This window comes from Echeneis naucrates, chromosome 5 (assembly GCF_900963305.1).
Source record: "Echeneis naucrates chromosome 5, fEcheNa1.1, whole genome shotgun sequence".
In the NCBI taxonomy this organism is placed as follows: Eukaryota; Metazoa; Chordata; class Actinopteri; order Carangiformes; family Echeneidae; genus Echeneis; species Echeneis naucrates.
This window is the reverse complement of record NC_042515.1, coordinates 24,043,716-24,061,568: the sequence shown is the minus strand read 5'-3', so window position 1 is coordinate 24,061,568 and position 17,853 is coordinate 24,043,716. Positions and strand designations below refer to the sequence as shown.

The 17,853-nt window shown below is 42.1% G+C and overlaps 2 protein-coding genes across 2 annotated transcripts; one reads left to right on the top strand and one right to left on the bottom strand.

Moving 5' to 3' along the window:
• The first annotated feature begins 3,840 nt into the window (after positions 1-3,840).
• ldlrad2 (low density lipoprotein receptor class A domain containing 2) lies at positions 3,841-9,402 on the top strand. Its single transcript, XM_029503103.1, has 5 exons — positions 3,841-3,941; positions 6,974-7,459; positions 7,551-7,700; positions 7,814-7,954; positions 9,098-9,402. Exons 1-5 carry the CDS (start codon positions 3,848-3,850, stop codon positions 9,400-9,402), a joined length of 1,176 nt encoding a protein of 391 aa, XP_029358963.1. The 5' UTR covers positions 3,841-3,847.
• Positions 9,403-13,127: 3,725 nt separating this feature from the next.
• LOC115043694 (G0/G1 switch protein 2-like) lies at positions 13,128-14,682 on the bottom strand. The gene is made up of 2 exons (XM_029502352.1): positions 14,618-14,682; positions 13,128-14,318 (listed from the first exon to the last, which is right to left on the bottom strand). Exons 1-2 carry the CDS (start codon positions 14,675-14,677, stop codon positions 13,923-13,925), a joined length of 456 nt encoding a protein of 151 aa, XP_029358212.1. The 5' UTR covers positions 14,678-14,682; the 3' UTR covers positions 13,128-13,922.
• Positions 14,683-17,853: the final 3,171 nt, after the last annotated feature.

Genomic DNA, 17,853 nt, shown 5'->3' with positions numbered 1-17,853 from the left:
TTTGCAGATAAACCTTTTAAACCATACTGGATATAAAACTGCCTCATTAAATTTAAAGTAGGAAAGCTTAAAGACTCCAATGTCCATAGCGATCAACCTTTATTTTGTAGTGTATTTGTAATGTTCACTCCTGACGTGCTCTCATTTTCTTCATTCAATCACAGGACTAGGAGTTGTGCAGACTATCATCTCAACACCTGCCCAATGTGATTTAAAATATACCAAATTATGATGTGGTAAGACACTCTACTGTGGCCAAGCTGGTTCATCTGCCACATTAGGAGAAACATGATGCAAAAAAGCTGCAATAAACAAAAACACTAGCTTACTTTTTTTAATGGGTTGCGCTAATAACATAGTAACTGCTGCTGATTTCAGTTGTTGTTGACACCTTTCAGTCCACTTCATACCCTTTTTATGTGTTCAGTTAATATGATGGTGCCCCGTGACCCGGAAACGGATAAGCGGTTGAAGATGAATTAATGAATGAATAATATGATGGTAGGTGTTTCTTTTCAGTAATTGATTAAACAGTGGAGATTTTAACACAGGTCTGCACAGGCCAGTGTTTAGATAAATGATGCATTGGTTAGCCACCAACACTTGGCAGCACATGGTTTACCTCCTCTATGGTACCAGCAATAATTGATGTAATTACTTTCTGTGAATATCCTTTTGAAGCTGATTTGCCTTTGAATGATCTGTATCTTTTTAAATGTTCTTCACCTTTGATTTTGCTTTTGTTTTAAAATTCCACCTTTTCTAAGATAAAAAATAAATAAATAAACAGTTTCAAACTGGCCTGAATAACTTTGTTAAACCTCAAAATTTAAATACTTGTAAAGGAAGTACCGTTTTAAATTTCCATCGTACTATGGCATCTAACAGTGTTGGGGATACATGTTGTTACCACGGATACTTGTCAATGAGTATGTTGCACCTTGTTACCATGGATACCTTTTCAGTGGGTGGAATATACCTGGCTACCATGGATTCCTATTAGTGGGTGGGGTCTGTCCGCCAGCATTTAGTCTCAAAAATTGTGTTGAAACAAAAAAATGGTACCAGAATGCATTGTGGGAAGAAAACTAGCTGGTGGAGTGTAATGCTTCGGACATGTCCTGCAGTATTCCCTGATGTCAGTGTTCTCTTCCAGCAGGATCATGTTCTCTGCCTCACTGCAGCCTCATTTAGGAGTTTGATGAACAACAACCAGTTCAAATCAGTTTTTTTCTTTGCTCCAATTAAACCACCAGGGGTCAGCAAAGTTAAGTTAAAGCTGTAGACATTTCAGACGTTTTTAGCTGTTCATATCAAAATGACACTTTGATGACAGGAAAACATCCTGTCTCTGATATAACAGTTGATTTTTGTGTGTGTGCTGGGGGTGTTTATAGTTATATTTGTGCTACAGTAACAAACTGTTAGATTTTAGGCATCCAATCTAATCTAATCTGATCTAACTGATCAGGAATTGTGCATCACTAAGTTGAGATCTATGTAGGAAGATCACTTGTTTGAAACTGCATGGCCATAATGTAACTTTGGATTTTGAACTTAAGTTTACCTTTATTACAGCTCTCAGATTGTTGGCTGAAGATAAAGTTCATTACAGCTCTACATTTCACATTATTTTCTTCATTTCAGCACACTGGAAAGCAACAAAGGTTAAAGATTACCTTACCGAAGGCAAATGTTCGGCTGATCAATTCATATTTGATAAAAGGCCTTCAATTAATTCAGAACGCTGCTGCACGAATATTAACAGGAACTAGAAAAAGAGATCATATCTCTCCTGTGTTAGCTGCTCTTCATTGGCTGCCAGTAAAATATAGAGTAGAATTCAAAATCCTTCTTTTAACGTATAAAGCTCTTAATGGCCAAGCTCCATCATATCTCAGAGAGCTCATAGTTCCTTACTGTCCTAGCAGGCCACTCCGTTCTCTAGATGGAGGTTTACTTGTGGTTCCTAGAGTCTCCAAGAGTAAATCTGGAGGCAGATCGTTCAGTTATCAGGCTTCTCTTCTATGGAACCAACTTCCAGTATCGGTCCGGGGGGCGGACTCTTTAGTAATTTTCAAGACCAGGCTTAAAACTTTCCTGTATGACAGAGCTTATAGTTAAAAAGTTAAAGTCCTCTACTCTTTAGCTATGCTGCTATAGGCCTAGGCTGCTGGGGAAGGACTGAGCTTCTCTCTCTCTCTCTCTCTCTCTCTCTCTCTCTCTCTCTCTCTCTGTCACCCTCTCTCCCCCTCTCCCTCTTTCTCTCTCCCTCCATCCTGCAATTATACTGCATTTACTAACCATGTTCTGCCAAAGTGTCTGTCTCTCCCAGTTCCTCTCCTCTCTCTCCCTGTCCTCATCCTGCAGGTGGTGACTCTGCCCTAACCCTAACCCGCCATCCCATGTTCCTGCAACACCTGCTGGTCCCATATTTCATGAATTCTGCACTACAGCTCAACTCCATGAACTTCATGCAGCAACATTTCCTGTCTATACCCCCCCCCCCCCCCCCCCCCCCCCCCCTCCAATGCCTGTCTCACTCTCTCTCTCTCTCTCTCTCCCACTCTCAACCCAACCAGTCGAGGCAGATGGCCGCCCCCCCTGAGCCTGGTTCTGCTTGAGGTTTCTGCCTCTTAAAGGAAGTTTTTCCTTGCCACTGTTGCCAAGTGCTTGCTCATCGGGGGATCTGTTGGGTCTCTTTAAATAAATTTAGAAAGAGTTTGGTCTAGACCTGCTCTATATGTAAAGTGCCTTGATGTAACTTTGTTATGATTTGGCGCTATACAAATAAATCTGATTTGATTTGATTTGATTTGATTTGATATTTTGTATAAAAATTTGAAAGCTATATCTCAAAAATTTTGTGAGTTAAAGGTGTCTCTGCTGGTTGCTCCGGCAGACTGACGCACAAACAAAGAAGAAGTCAACATTCATGGTCCCATCAGTGAGCTCTGCATATCGTATCTGATTATGATTCTAACAGCATGTTACTATGGAGATATCACTACTGAGAACAAACATGTACCAACCCTTTAGCAGCTTATAGGGTTCTCCAGCTCAGTAGGATCAGCACTGGCTCCAATGTCAGACTGGGAAAGGAACCCAACCTTGGAATTTCTCAGTGTTTTGGTAGTCCACTGGCTGGACAGGATCTGACTGAGTCTGACAGAGAAAGTTGTGATGAAATGATCACGAGCAAACCATGTTTTGGCTTAGTGCTCCCCACAGCGAGCTGGCAAGTGTTCTGGTCTCATCTCTTTTTGTTTGGGGACATTTTCAGAAGAAAACATGGTTCCTTCACTGGTGGACATCCTGAAAGTAGTCAGCTGGTGTGGAAGTGCCTGTGTGAAGAAAGACAAATTCAAACATGTGAACATCCCACTTTCTGAGATTGTTGATCACACCCAGAGACATGCAGGCACATGCAGACCACCACATACTGGTGGACATAATTTCTGCTCTACATCTCTCCGGAGGAAACTGCTGGTTGCAGAGTTGTGGTTTGCAGAACCTTTAGGTGGACCTTTAATATAAATGAAACAATTGTGAAGTTTCCAGGCCTGATTTTAAATAGTAACTATCCATGACAAATGATTGGATGGGTGTTGGCATGGAGATGACAGGACACGTGAGCGGAGGGGGCAGAGAGAAGGTTCAGCCAGAGGTTATTTATGATGAAGAGCGGAGCGGCCTCAGCCTCAACCCTGATCCCTCCTGTTGTCCCTGAATGCAGCTGCAGCTTCCTCACCCCCTCTGAGATCAGATGTGACGGGCTGAGCGCCACACCACATTTAATAACACAGCACCACACTGCTGCCGCTCTGTGCGCTCCTCCGGTTGGATCATGGGGCGGGAGGTGGAGAGCTGCTGGCCGCGTCCGCTCCGGCTGCTCCTCCTGCTCGGCTGTATGACCCTCCACAGCTCGGCCATCGAGACCGGTAAGACTCGCACACATTCATTGGCAGGAGCAGGAGTAGGAGGAGGAGGACAGTGCGCTGAGTGAGGAGGAACCATGGTATCGTTTAGAAGTCTCTGTTTACGCTGATGTCAGTCTACAGACTACAGCAGCTGTAGTCGGAGAACACTAAAACTGTCTGTATATACTGGCCACACACCAGTCACAGTGTGAGAGCTTCAGTCAGAGCACACTGCTTTTCATTAATGTCCAAAAAATTTAAATATTTTTTTAAAACATATAAAGTGTTGGGTATCATGAAATGATCACTGAAAGTGGAAGTATTTGGTTTGACTCTCATAATGATTTCTATTGATGGTTATTGAAGTGATGAAGTGACCAGCATGTTCAGATTGAAGGAACATTGTGTTTACAGCTGAGAGTGATGTATGCTTCTACAGTGTGATCTCATTGGCTTCCACTCTCAGTATACCTTGCTGAAATTCTTAAATATACAGTGACACAGTTATGCTTGTATTAAGGACTGTAGAGAATTTAGCATTGTTAATGCATTTACAATGTAATTTGAGTCTTCTCAGCATCACTGCATTTAACAAAAATGTAGGACATCAATCAAAAAAGTTGGGCAACTTTCAAGAACCTATTCATATATCTTGTATTATCAGAAGCCACAGGACGCCTTAAACAATGGATTGATCTGTAGAGGCAGTTCAAAGAGTCAGATGATCCCATAACTGATCAAGACTTAATCATAAATTATACATAGGTTCAGTCAATATGAATATAAGTGAGTCAAACTGATTTTGTTAGAGCCGAAATGTTCTTATTTGTTGCATCAATATGATGACACCTTTAAGCATTTAAAATGATTATATAAATATTGTGGTATAAATGGTCTGTCGTATAATGGAAGTGACCCCGTTATAGTCACATTTCAACTCTGTCACTCACGGTGTTTGAAGAGCTGAATTGTCAGCCTGTAAAAATGCTTTTTGGGGACTCGGCGTCTTTGGGTCGTTTTGTTTTCAACTTAGTTTCAGAGGTTTTGTATTTGCCTGTGTGGTGAAGCGAGGGCAAGCAGCTTCCCACTAACAGGGGCTCCTGGCCTTCGGGACATTCCTGGAGGTCAGTGCAGGAGGATCTGGTGGTCTCCCAGGGTAACAGGGCTAATAAACTCCAGGGGCGGTTGTAAATTTTCTCATTATTTGGCTGGGAGCCCAGAGGCAGGAGCGGGGTTGAGGGGGTTAGTGGGGGACTGTGTGTGGGGTACTAAATCCAGATCTGCCCAACTGTTTATCAGAAACTATCACAACATTTTTCCCCTTTAGAAAAATTTGAATTCCTTTTATTTCATCACTTATTTCTGTCCACTATCAGCACAACTTCTAGATCTTTTTTTTTTTCTTTTTTTTTTACACAGTTTTCTTATCGTGAATGCTTGTTTTTTACCTTTTGCTCTTTTGAAATCAAAACAGGTTTATAAATATACAAACAGTTTACTGTCACATATTTATCGGCCAAAAAGAAAAATTACATAAGAGGATAAGTAAAAATGCTGTTACCACTTTATAACTTTCAAATCAAGTCAAAGAACTTGATTACGTAGAAATGAAGATTCAATTGTTTTGCTTTTATTCTGAAATAATACAGCCAGGCAGCACAGTGACATAGCGCTGCTGATTCAATTCCTGGGTCTGGAGCCTTTCAGTGCGGAGTTTACATCTTCTCCCTGTGCTTGTGTGGGTTTCCTCCATAGACATCATGTTTGGGTTAACTGGTGACTCTAAAATGTCTCTAGGTCTGAGTATGAGTGTGAGTGGTTGTTTGTGTCTGCCTCTGTGTGTTGACCCTGTGATGGACTGGTGAGCTGTCAAGGGTGACCCCGCCCTCGGCCAATCAAATCAAATCAAATCAGATTTATTTGTATAGCGCCAAATCATAACAAAGTTACATCAAGGCACTTTACATATAGAGCAGGTCTAGACCAAACTCTTTATAAATTTATTTAAAGAGACCCAACAGATCCCCCGATGAGCAAGCACTTGGCAACAGTGGCAAGGAAAAACTTCCTTTAAGAGGCAGAAACCTCGAGCAGAACCAGGCTCAGGGGGGGTGGTCATCTGCCTCGACCGGTTGGGTTGAGAGTGGGAGAGAGAGAGAGAGAGAGAGAGTGAGACAGGCATTGGAGGGGGGGGGTGTAGGCAGGAACATGTTGCTGCATGGAGTTCATGGAGTTGAGCTGTAGTGCAGAATTCATGAAATATGGGACCAGCAGGTGTTGCAGGAACATGGGATGGCGATGAGTCACCACCTGCAGGATGAGGACAGGGAGAGAGAGGAGAGGAACTAATGTGAGCTAGTACACCCTGGACAGTTCACCAGTTCTTCACAGGAGAAGGTTTACGGGGAGAAAAATGATTCTCCAACAGCTTGTCAAAATGACTGAAAATGTTTGAAGAAACTGTAATTATGGAAACCTCAGAGCTCACATGCAGGTTTCTCTGTAGTGTGTAAGCCTGTATATGCTCAGTATATCTCAGAGTTGTATTATGAATTAGACAATGATTTCAGTCAAGTTTGGTCTCAGACCTGGATACATTGGAACTCATCATTGGGATGTGGTGGAACAGTGGCCTGGCAGTATGAGTGCAGCTGGTAAATTAGCAGAAGTGATGTGATAGAGCAGAGATCAGATGACAGTAGCTCACTGAGTGTATCCTTTTTTTGGTGCTGTAGCATTGGTCAGAATTTAAAGCTCCTTTGTATGTGCCATTAACCTGTGTATGTGTAGAAAATTACATGTAAGATTTAGATTTTATCCAACTTTTTCTTTTGTGTTGTGACGATGTCATTTCAACGTTGGCACAGTTTCTTTTTCTTTTTTTTTTTATGTCTATTGTTGTATGATCTGCACCAAAAATAAGACTGCAAAAGAGACAAGGCAGTTACCTCTTTAAAGTGAGATAGGGTTAGGGTTAGATGTTGAAAAAAAGAAAGAAAGAAAAAAAAAAGCCAATACCGAGGATGCTGTCTTTGGTATCTCGTCCCTGTCAGTGAATGTGGTGGACTTCTGCGGTCAGATGATCCGGGGTGACGGCATGATCGTCAACTCACACCAGGAATCCAAGAAGTACTATTTTGTGACCATGGGGACGGACTGTCACCTCACCATGCAGGCCAGCTCTCCAAAAGACAAAGTACAGTTTCACTTCCGTTTCTTCCTGGTCTACAGTTTGCTGCGAGTGGCCCCTCTGAGCCCGGCTCCTCTCTTCCCCGAGTCCCCTCGTGACTCAGCCCCCCTCAACCCAAGACTGGAGCCCACCACTGGTGAAAGCCCAGGCGATCCATGTCATGCTGGTTCATACGTTCAGTTCTATGATGGGTGGGACAGGAGCTCACCGCCCCTGGGGCCTCCTCTCTGTGGGAAGAGCCCACCCCGGCCAGTGCTGTCCACAGGAAACTACCTGACCCTGAGGCTGGTGACCCGGGGGACTCAGCCCAGGGTTGATTTTGTGGGGGATTTTACCTCCTTCAGACTGGGTAAGGTTAGAAGAAGATAACTCTTCAAAGAAACCATTGCTCCATCACCTGCACCTCCAGTTAAAGTCCTTGATTTTCACTTTCTTTACAGGTTTTAACCAATCAGAGTGCAATAGTGAGCCTTACTTCACCTGCAGAAATGGGAAGTGTATTCCTCTCAGTCTGGTGTGTGATGATAAAGGCATTGACAACTGTGGGGATGGAAGTGACCTGGAAGAAAACCTGACCACGGGCTGCAAAGGTCAGTCAGGTGATGAGTTGGAGGATTCCCCCCCCCGACTTCATTACCTATAGATATAACAACTCCACATCTCGCAGTCAGCACACAATTGACCCAAATCTGTCCGTCATCAGCAGGTCAGCTTTTACCTCCTGAACCCCTCCCCCCGATAGTTACCCCACCATCACCTTTTGTGAATCCACCAACTGTGCCACATGCTACACACATGAACTGTGGTGTGCCAGACAGCACTCCCAGCCATGAGTCAGTCACAGGTGAGTGCAATCTATTAAATCTTCATTATTTCACCCAGCAGGAAAACTTCCCTCTCTAGGCCAGACTGAGTCACAAGCAGTCCAAAATAACCAAAAGCTCATTTGAATGCAAAGTGTCCTGATGACTGGGCATAAAGTTAATGGAACTGGCCATTGAGTTGTTCATTTCAGCGAAAGACTTGATGGATTCTCTCAACAAAGGGCAGCCCTTTGGGTGATCCATCTTTATTCCAGCGTCAGAGGTGCAAACAGAGACCGTCTGAACTGGCCATCAGCTTCTTATCCCATTCAAGCCCCAGCCGAGTCTGAAAACAGCTTTTCTTCTGTTCTGACTGTTCAACTGAGAGTGAGAGGGAGAAATGTGTCTGCTGTGTGTTTTGGCAACTGTTCATCAGTTAGCATCCATTTCTATTCACCCTGAGCCGTAAACAGCCTTGGTGGGCTCCATGCATAATAATATGGGAGGTTTTTTTATGCCACAGCTTGCTTTAAATTAGACCCCCAGAGCAGCTTTAGATGTGCTAGAAGAAAGGGTTTTGATGGACTTGGACCGGGATCCCTCACGAGTTGACTGATACTGATACTGGTGCTTGTTCTGAACTGGGGGAAAAACAACACAGGGAGATCTATTTGGTGCTGTAGGAATGTTGGTAAAAGTGCTGTGTCTTCATTTATGAATTCTACAGTTGTAGTATAACTCTATGATTTTCACTATCTATTCAAGTGGTCCCTGTATTCTTTCACATCAGGGACCCTAAACCAACCCAAATTAGATAAACTGATAAGATTATGGTATTTAGATGTTTTACTCAAGAGTGTGTGAAGCCTGTATGAGATTATATGTATTCTATTTTTGTGAATGAATTCCATTGTAGTTTCACTTCCTGTGGGTGTTGTTTTTTCACACTTCGTGATGATTTGACCTTTTGGATCATTCTCATGTTCTGATCATTAGTGAAGTTTACACTATACTGTATTTTATCACCACAGCTGAACCATTGGACCAGCCTTTTGCAGCATGTGGTGTCAGCACACAGTCTAAACATAACAAAATCTGCTTGGTGAAATGTGAACATTTATTATTATTACATAATAAAGCATGGCTGCCCTGTGAATAAAGGATCTCCCCTATCTTTTCCCCAGACTCTCCCACCTCCCTGTCCCTGTTGGCTCTCTACATCGCCCTGGCCGTGGTGGCGGGTGGCATGGTAGTCTGCTGGTGCTGCTGGTCGCCTGGGTGGCTCCTGTGGCGTGTCAGCATCTGTCGGTTTCTACCGTGCTGCAACTTGGCCTGCTCTTCCTGCCAGTTCTGTGTCCACAGCTGCAACCCCAGCAAAGAGCACAGACTGGCGAAAGTGACGCCGCACACTCCTGTCAACGGGTGCCCAACAGGGACGCCAGCTGCCGCCAATAACCCGGAGGAAAATGTTACCACGGCAACTGTTTAGGGCAGAGGGATTGAGTGCTTGGTTGGCTCTGGCAGAGACATCAATGCACTCATGCTGGGCATGTATTACTCAATGTAACATGACCAAGAGTCTTTTTTAGTGCAGGTTCAATTGATGTGGTCCAGGACATGGTGCTGGACTGAGCTGAGCTTTAAACATGATGAGACAGCTGTGTTGGTGTTGTTGGGAAAAGGTAAAGCAGGGTATGAATGTATGAATGTACCTGAGATAAGAAGATTAAAGGCTCTGGGACTCACTTTAGAAACACTTTTGTTCATAGCACCTGTTTCTTTCATGGTGGAAGCGTAGCTCTGTTCTAAAGCTTGACAACTGCAGTCTTGAACAGAAATGAAGAAGATGAAGTTGTTGATGAAGTTGTTAGCCTGAACACTTTTTTGCTAAGTCCTATTTTCTTATAAACTATAAACTTTTCTGCAAGACTTCAGAAGTAACAGGTTAGAAAGCACACTTCCCGCCCTCAGCTCCAACCAAAAGTCAAGGCCCATGTTGAGGAAGCAGCCTCAGAGAGTCAACCACCCGGTGACAGCAGCTGTTCTCCCCTGGACAAATTCCTTCAAGCTCTCAGCCTTGTCCAGTTCAACCCAAACAAGTTGGCTGAGGTTGAGGTCAGCTCTGTGCAGGTCTGTCAAACTAACTATGGTGGATCTGCCTTTGCGCACATCGGCACTGATATGAATTGTGGGCAGTTGAAGGCACATTGTTGTACGATGAAGTGTTAAGATTGATGTAATTTCACTGGAGCCAATGGAGATAAAGTCAGGAAAACTGAAAGCCTATCTGTGTGTCGTTAATTCTACAGAAAAAAGTGAGGGTATGAACCCACAAAACCAAAAGATGGTGTTAATCTTCTGATATGCAGTCAATCAAAGTCAAAAATACATTCTTACAAAGCCCTCTGTTCTCTTCCAGGACTCCTGTACAGTAGAACGTAAAGTATGTTTCACCCCTGTCTTGTCTTTTACCCAGGCTGAAGCTCCCTGTGAATGGCAGCCTCTCCATGTGTCCACCAGGCAAACTTTCTTTGTGGTATCCTCTAGATGGAGTAGCTCTATAACCTTTCCTCACTCTGCCACTCTGTGTATTGCATAACCACATTTCACTGTGCTGTGTTTCTGTGCTGTCTTTTTAGAAGTTTTAACCCGTGTCTCTGTGCAGACAGAACACCATCTGCTTGAACTAACAGTCTGAACTGGAGGTTGCTGGGCTGCAGCACAATGAAGCATGTACGATCTCCCAACCTGTCTGTCTTTTTGCAGAGAGTGTACATGACGGCAGGTGGATCCTACCACATGTGAGACAGCACACACACACGCAGGGCACATCCTCTGAGCTTACACAGAATCAATGCATTCATTAGTGCTTCACTCTGTGGAGAAAGTCAAGGCTTTGGACTTTTTCCTCACATCATTTAAATGAGTAAAATATCTTGTTTCAGGGTGATTTTGTAGTGTCTGTCCCAATAAACTGTGAGAATTTTTGGGAATCAACCTGCTTTCTTGTCCATTTTCTGATGGTGACTCACCGTAACCATCTCTTTGCCCTGAAGGACGTATTATGAATGCTCATTTTGAAAATGCAACAAGGGCTGAGGCTCTTTCCAACAGACAGTCATCTTCACATGTTCCTGGCAATAAACCTCCAGAAGTGGTGCGAAAACTCACAAATAGCCCCTTTAAAGCTGTCGCAATCAATATTTTTTATAAAAACTATGGATAAAATGTGTAAAGGTAACGTGAGCAAACAAGCAAACAGACACATTCAGAGCTGGTGAACACGATAAAGCATTTTGCAGCTCTAGTTCCCTCAGACATTGGTGGAGACCAAACACATGGCTAAAAGAGAGGGAGAGGGGGAGCTGGATTAGATTCAGGTGAAAGAGTCAGGTGGACACAAACATCACTTCAAATAGTTCAAATAACAATAGCTATTGTTCAATGTCTGCTGGATTTGTAACCAGGAAACTGCTGGGATTCTAGTTTGTTTTACTTTGACACTTTTCTACTTTGAAATAGTATAAAAAAGTTTGTAATGAAGCAGCATTAAAGAAGGTTCATCTTACTTTTAAATTAATGTGAATTCAAAAATATTTTGATTTCATTTGTTTTATAGGAATAAGAACCAACATTTCACACCAGACCATTTCTGTACAAGCAAAACATGAGATATGTGTTTTCAACTAATTGCAGTATCATGTAAATAAATAATAGCTTCAGATATTGTTGAGATAAAGAACATTGTGTTACTTTTAAATGTAGAGGCTTTTGTTTTGTATTTTTTGACTATTCCGATCTTCCAGATTCAAGATCCGTACTCAGTGTTCTCAGTGTTAGTTGGTCATATGTGAATATTTTTACATTTTAATAAATGTTGCATGAGGAAACCTTGTCCTGGATCTTTCCTTGAAAAATCTTGTTACTAATTAAGATTTATAAAATAATAAAAAGGTTTTCATAATGTGTGACACTCTAAAATACAGTGCGTGTTAATACTCACCTCACAATAAAGTTGTATGGATTAAAGATTAGTGTTTTGGTGTTCACCCCACTTACTGGTTGGTTTAAAACAATCTACAAAGAAAGTCGATCTTGATGCCACACATTTTTAGCACTGTGTGGTTTTTGTTGGTCTTTATCAGACTCAGAGTCTGCTTGGTTAACACCAGAGGGCGGGAGCTTGACAAAGAATCACACCGTGTGTTGCATCTGGTTTCCACTGGCAACCTTTCAACTCAAATCCCTGTTACTGTGAAAGACGTAAAAAGGACTCGTTCCCAACCGCTTTTGTCATTTTGATTTGACCCTCTGCAACTGACCTGCTGGCCCCTTGTTAAATTAGTGTGTTGTGCTGCCGGAGGGTTAATCATTTTGTCCAACGTCTTGACTCAAGTCAACTTCACCGTGGACGCATTAAGAAACGGAGCCAAAATCACTTCTCTCTGTTTGCTCAGCTTCTTGATTGTCCCACAGACGTACACAGTGCTTGCCAAGTGCACAGTCTTATCTGTCTATGGACCATCTATGGAACAACCATATCTCTGCTGCACAGCAGTAACCAAAACCATTAAAATGTAATGAAAGGTGTAAAAGGAAAGACTAGGATGGATATCACGGCTGAAACTGGTCCTCAACAGACCACAGTGAAGAGCTGCAAAGTTCACCTTTGTCCCAATGTTTAAGGGCTTAAACTATTCTGTCAGGGTCAAACTATTCTGAGACCAAAGGGTGTCATGTTGAATCATTGCTTCCCACTTGTTTGTAGCACTGTCACATCTTGGCCTCTCAGCCATGCTACTGGATCACGGACTCATAGATAATGGGCATGCATGTAGGTGCAGGTGACTGACTGTGGGGACAACCTGATGACGTGTTCTCAGGACATAATAGAAGAAGCTCTGACTGCAACTGTGCGAAGTTTTAAGACCCTTTCAAGTTAAATTATGCGTAGTCTTTCATTTTTAATAAATTAATGAAACACTACAACAAAAACCTGCTGTTGCTTCACCATCATGTAGTATTGTGTGTGGACTGATCAGAAAAAAATGAACTGAGTCCATTTTATGAAGAGTCAGAAACATAACAAAATGTGGAATAGATAGATAGATGGGTATACTGAATGAACATGTAAAAAAAAAACCACACGTCATGAAACCAGGTTAAATAAAACAAACTTCATTGTTGTGAAAAAACAGATTGCATATTTACAGCATTTGCACAATATATACAGAAAAGTTCCTCTTTAGAAATAGAGTATGGGTGGAGTGGCAGTCTAGACGTGTACCTGTACTTCTCATGAACCTTTACCTAGATGCTGGGAGGGCATTTAAATCATAAAATATCAACAGAACGAGACTCTGTGTGTCTGCAGCTTTCTTTGAGTTGTGTTCGGCTTTTGTAACAATGTGAAAGTAGTCTCATGGAACATTCTTATCTTTAATATATTTCTTGTACTTTTCTTGGAAGCTTATTCCAAGAAGAAAACGGAAGAATTTCTTCCATTTTAAATTAATTAGACGTTGGGTGCAGCTGTTCATCTTCTTCATTCATGGATTTTCTTGGAGAACAATCACTTGTGATATTCCTGCATTCTATGTGGGAACAGAGCTTAGAAGACCCAACTGGTGGATCTCTGCAAAACCAAAAAAATATTGTTCCAACAAACAAGTGGACATACATGACTACTTATTTTGTGTATATTGTGTTACTGACATGATTTCCATGCTCTAATCACAGTAAAAAAAAAAATAAGCTCAACTTTCCCAGGTGCCACAGGGGCTGCTGGATATGCATTGTGTACCAAGTGCAAAGAAGAATTTTTATAAGATTTCTGGCAGCACTTGAAGGCCCCCTTAATAAGTAGTAGATAATCGCTGGCAGCTCTGACTCTTGTCTTTCATTTGTCTGTAAAGCTTTAGACTGTGTGTATGTAGCACAGCTCGTTGGTGTGGCAGGAGCAGCTCCCTAATAAATAACTCAAGTCACTTGGGGTTGACCCTGCTGGCCTCAGGAAGCGTGCAGCCGGTTGGCCATGCTCCGATGGCTGATTGTGTGAGTCTTGGAGAGGGTCACGCTCTGGGTCATGGTAACATTTTCATGAGCTTGTTCCTCTTCCTCTTCCTCCTCCTGATCTCCCACATTGCTTTGTGTATCGACCTCAACAGTTCTCTGCTCCCGGGCCAGCATGAGGAGCATCTCCGCATCCAGAGGCTCTCCAGAGGAGAAGGGGTGACACAGTGTTTCAACCACTCCAATGATGGTACCCAGAACAGCAAACACAGAGCCCACCAGATAAATCTTCAGCAGACCCCGCGTGGGTCTCTGATTCAACATTTCTTTGGCAAAGGGAATCAGTTCCTGCATGTTCTCCATTTCCACAAGCTCTGCTTCAGGAAGTTGGACCTGTTCATGAAAAGAGAGCAATAAAAAATTGATCAAAATAACAATTTTATCCCTTTACCATACAGACTGCTAAACAGCAGGATGTTATTCAGTTATGAACATTCTCATAAACCAATGTAAATGCAACAATTTGACACTTTGCTTTGTCTTTTAAGCCACTTAGATTGACACACAATACAAAATGCATTTGATATGAAAATCACATACTCAAATTAAACCTACAGCATGTGTGAATTAATAGCAGATGAATAACCCTGCTGTGCTTAACATACATAGCATATACACTTGTTGAAACTGACCTTTGGAAAGCAGAAATAGTGACTTGCTGTGGTGCCGTTTGCTGTTTTTTCAAGTGACATGTAGACCGGCCTTCAGCTTCCAGTTTGCTGCAGGAACACACCTTCAATGGATTCTGAGGTCATTTATACTTGCACTCTCACCACCCCCCACGTGACACCTCCTGAATATTCATGAAGCTCAGACACTCTCAAAGCCACAAACTTTGACCCACTGTGTGTAAGTGTGTAAGTGTGTGTCTGTTTGTGAGTGTGTGTATGTATGTGGTGTTGTCTTTAATGTTCAAACTAATAAATAACATTCTAATACCGTATGATGTATGACTATTTTGTTAAATTTGATCTCATCCATTACTTTGAACTGGTGCGTAACTACTTGTTTGAAGTCAGTTGAAAAAGTGCATAATTCCAGAATCAATCCAACAATATTGGCTTGTTTCATAGCTGACATTTATATTTGTTAACAAACCTTTTATATCTAAAGGATCCACAGTTATTGTTTCTCCATGTGCACAATAATTCACACTGATTACTTACTTCAAACCAATAGATGCAATAAACAGCAGTAGAATAAAACCGGCTTTATTTGGTCAAAGTTCAAGATATTTGTTTGTTGTCATCTTGGTATAGTCTGGCAGTTTGTAGGCTAAAAGCCATACAGGTGAGTAGGGGCTTTCCCAATAGCTCAGTGAGTCCATGTGAATCTTCCACATCAACAATCACCAAATGAGGGGAAAGGTTGAAACCCTGTTACCCTGCGGAGACAGTGTCTGCAGCATCTGCTGCCATCAGAGAAGCACAATCGCCTAAATCTGTCCATGTTGTCACAGAGAGGAATGCTTCTCTCAAACAGCAAGAAGCTGACAAGAAGATTGTTGTTAGAAAAATTCAAAATTAAGGCAAACCTGACTGAAATGATAACTGTTCATATCTTCTTAACTTTTGATAGGTAACTTACACTCTGCTTCTGCTCATTATGTTAGTCTGATCAATTACAAACTTACAAACTTTTTTCATTGGCATAATCTCTGGTTCCTCTCTGCGAAGGCACATTTGGATGATGTCGCCAATAGAAGGCGCATCTCTGTATCTTCGTGTGTCAGATCAAACTGACAATGCAGTAATCTGTCAGTCAATCTCCAGCTGCATCCTACTTTCACTCGTAAACAAATGCTCAAGAGTCTTCAGCTCTTTTACTTGGGGCAGAAACTCGGCCTTAGCCCAAAGAGAACAGTCCTCCAACTGCCTCATGTTCAGCTGCAAATCTCCACAGTGCAGGTGGAAGACTCCAATCAGGTAATGCCAACAAGCCTAACGTATCTGTGTCAGACTGATTTTTACCATGAGATATAAAAGCCAGAACAATGTTGTAAGTGGTGTAAACATCATCTGTTGTTCCAATGACAGCAACAGGATCTACGGTGATTACGGTGACCCTGAACTATGTTGACCTAATCCTTCAGGAGGAATTTATTTCAGAAAGCTCAGGCAGTGAAACTGGACGAGTTGAGGTAGGGAATTATTGCATTTTCTGATATGTTAATCTTTAGCAGGACCCCTTGAGAGCTGAGAACTGAGACCCTTAAGCCTCTGGCTGACATTTAACATGTGAGCTTTGGTTATTAGTTTGTGTTTGTAAGGGATTTCAGAACGTTGTTGTTCGCACTGGTGGAAAGGCCATATACAGATCATTTAAAAGTTTAAAACTTCAGCTTTATGAAAAATTCTTTCTCAGTCACATGCTTAAGGTCACCTCCATGGTGAAAAGCATAAAGATAAAGAGCACACAACACATTTCACACTGGATAGGGTTGAATAGTTTTGACCGCTGCTGCCCTGGACCAGGGTGACTTTGTCCCACAGCCATTAGTAAAAAAATAAATAAAAGCATAAACTCATCCAGTCCGACTGTTGTTAAATCCTCTACAAACACACAGAATGAACTCTTGATCCACTTAGTTCAGCCTGCATGGATCAGCTGATTCGTTGTCATGACGCTGACATACAAGAGGTAGCAGTATGGATTGTTTCCCTTGCCGTGATTAATGACCAGGACTGAACTCTATGGGGTTAACAGTCCTGCAACAGAAACACATTGTGACTTCCTTGGAGAGATTTCATTACTTCCATGTGCTTTGATTCACTATGTATTATCAACAGAACCACACAACACTACTGTAAAACTGAATTCTGGACATTTCCTAGATAGAGCATCTATGGAGCAACCTAGAGAAGACAATTGATGGACACTTCATGTCTTCTATGTCCTTCTAAGTGGTCCCAACTCTACAAGAGTACTGGTTCTTCTGGGCTGCTGACAGATGTCTACAATATTGTCCTGAACTGGAGTGAACTGTGCGATAAGCACAGGTGAGAGTTTCTATAAACTAAACATTTTTATGAACACATTTTTCCACTTTGTGAATTATTATGATGATGTAATCAGTTCTTTTATTATTATTTGAAATCTGCAGCCTCAGTGAAGTGAAGATATCCAAACATTTTCTGAAGCCACTGCCTCCTGCAGTAACACTGAAGTTCTTCCAGTTTTTCACACAAACGTAACCCCTTGGGGTATTTAGTGAGAGTAGACTTTTTATTTCCCCTGTGTTTTCATTGTGTCTCCTTAGCTTTATGTCGGAATCTGTGTGGAAAGACAGGAGACACCAGGATGTTTCTCAGAAACAACTCACAGCTACAGTACGAACCCCTTGCAACTGGAGGCGTGACAGAACTTGTCTGAAGTTGAATGTGCACAGTGGCCAATGTGAATGTTAGTTGAGTCAGAGGACACACCCTGGACTTACTTGGTGTGTCTGGATGGAGAGCATATATTCAGCTGGCCCCCAGGCTACAGTTTCTTCCTGTACACAAAGGACAGGATCAGAACTCAGCACAGTTACCGCAGCCCGGTAAAAACACTGCCTTAAACACTGCCCACAGGGCATGGATTGTGTCCAGGAAGGGAGGGAGGGATGAGTGAGTTCCAGTCTCAAAATGGAAAACTCCATGAAATTCTTACGTAAACATTTTATAATGAATAAACAATGAAATCACTGCAGATGATCATATTGTGAGACGCTCCTAATGAACCCCTTATAGACATTTGAAGCAAGTGGTGAACATAGAGGGTTTTATAGAATGTCTGAATCACTTGTTTTGTCATTCAACAGATCATATTTTGGACAACTTATTTTTACACCATTTCCATATTCACCAGAAGTATAAACAAGTGTAGA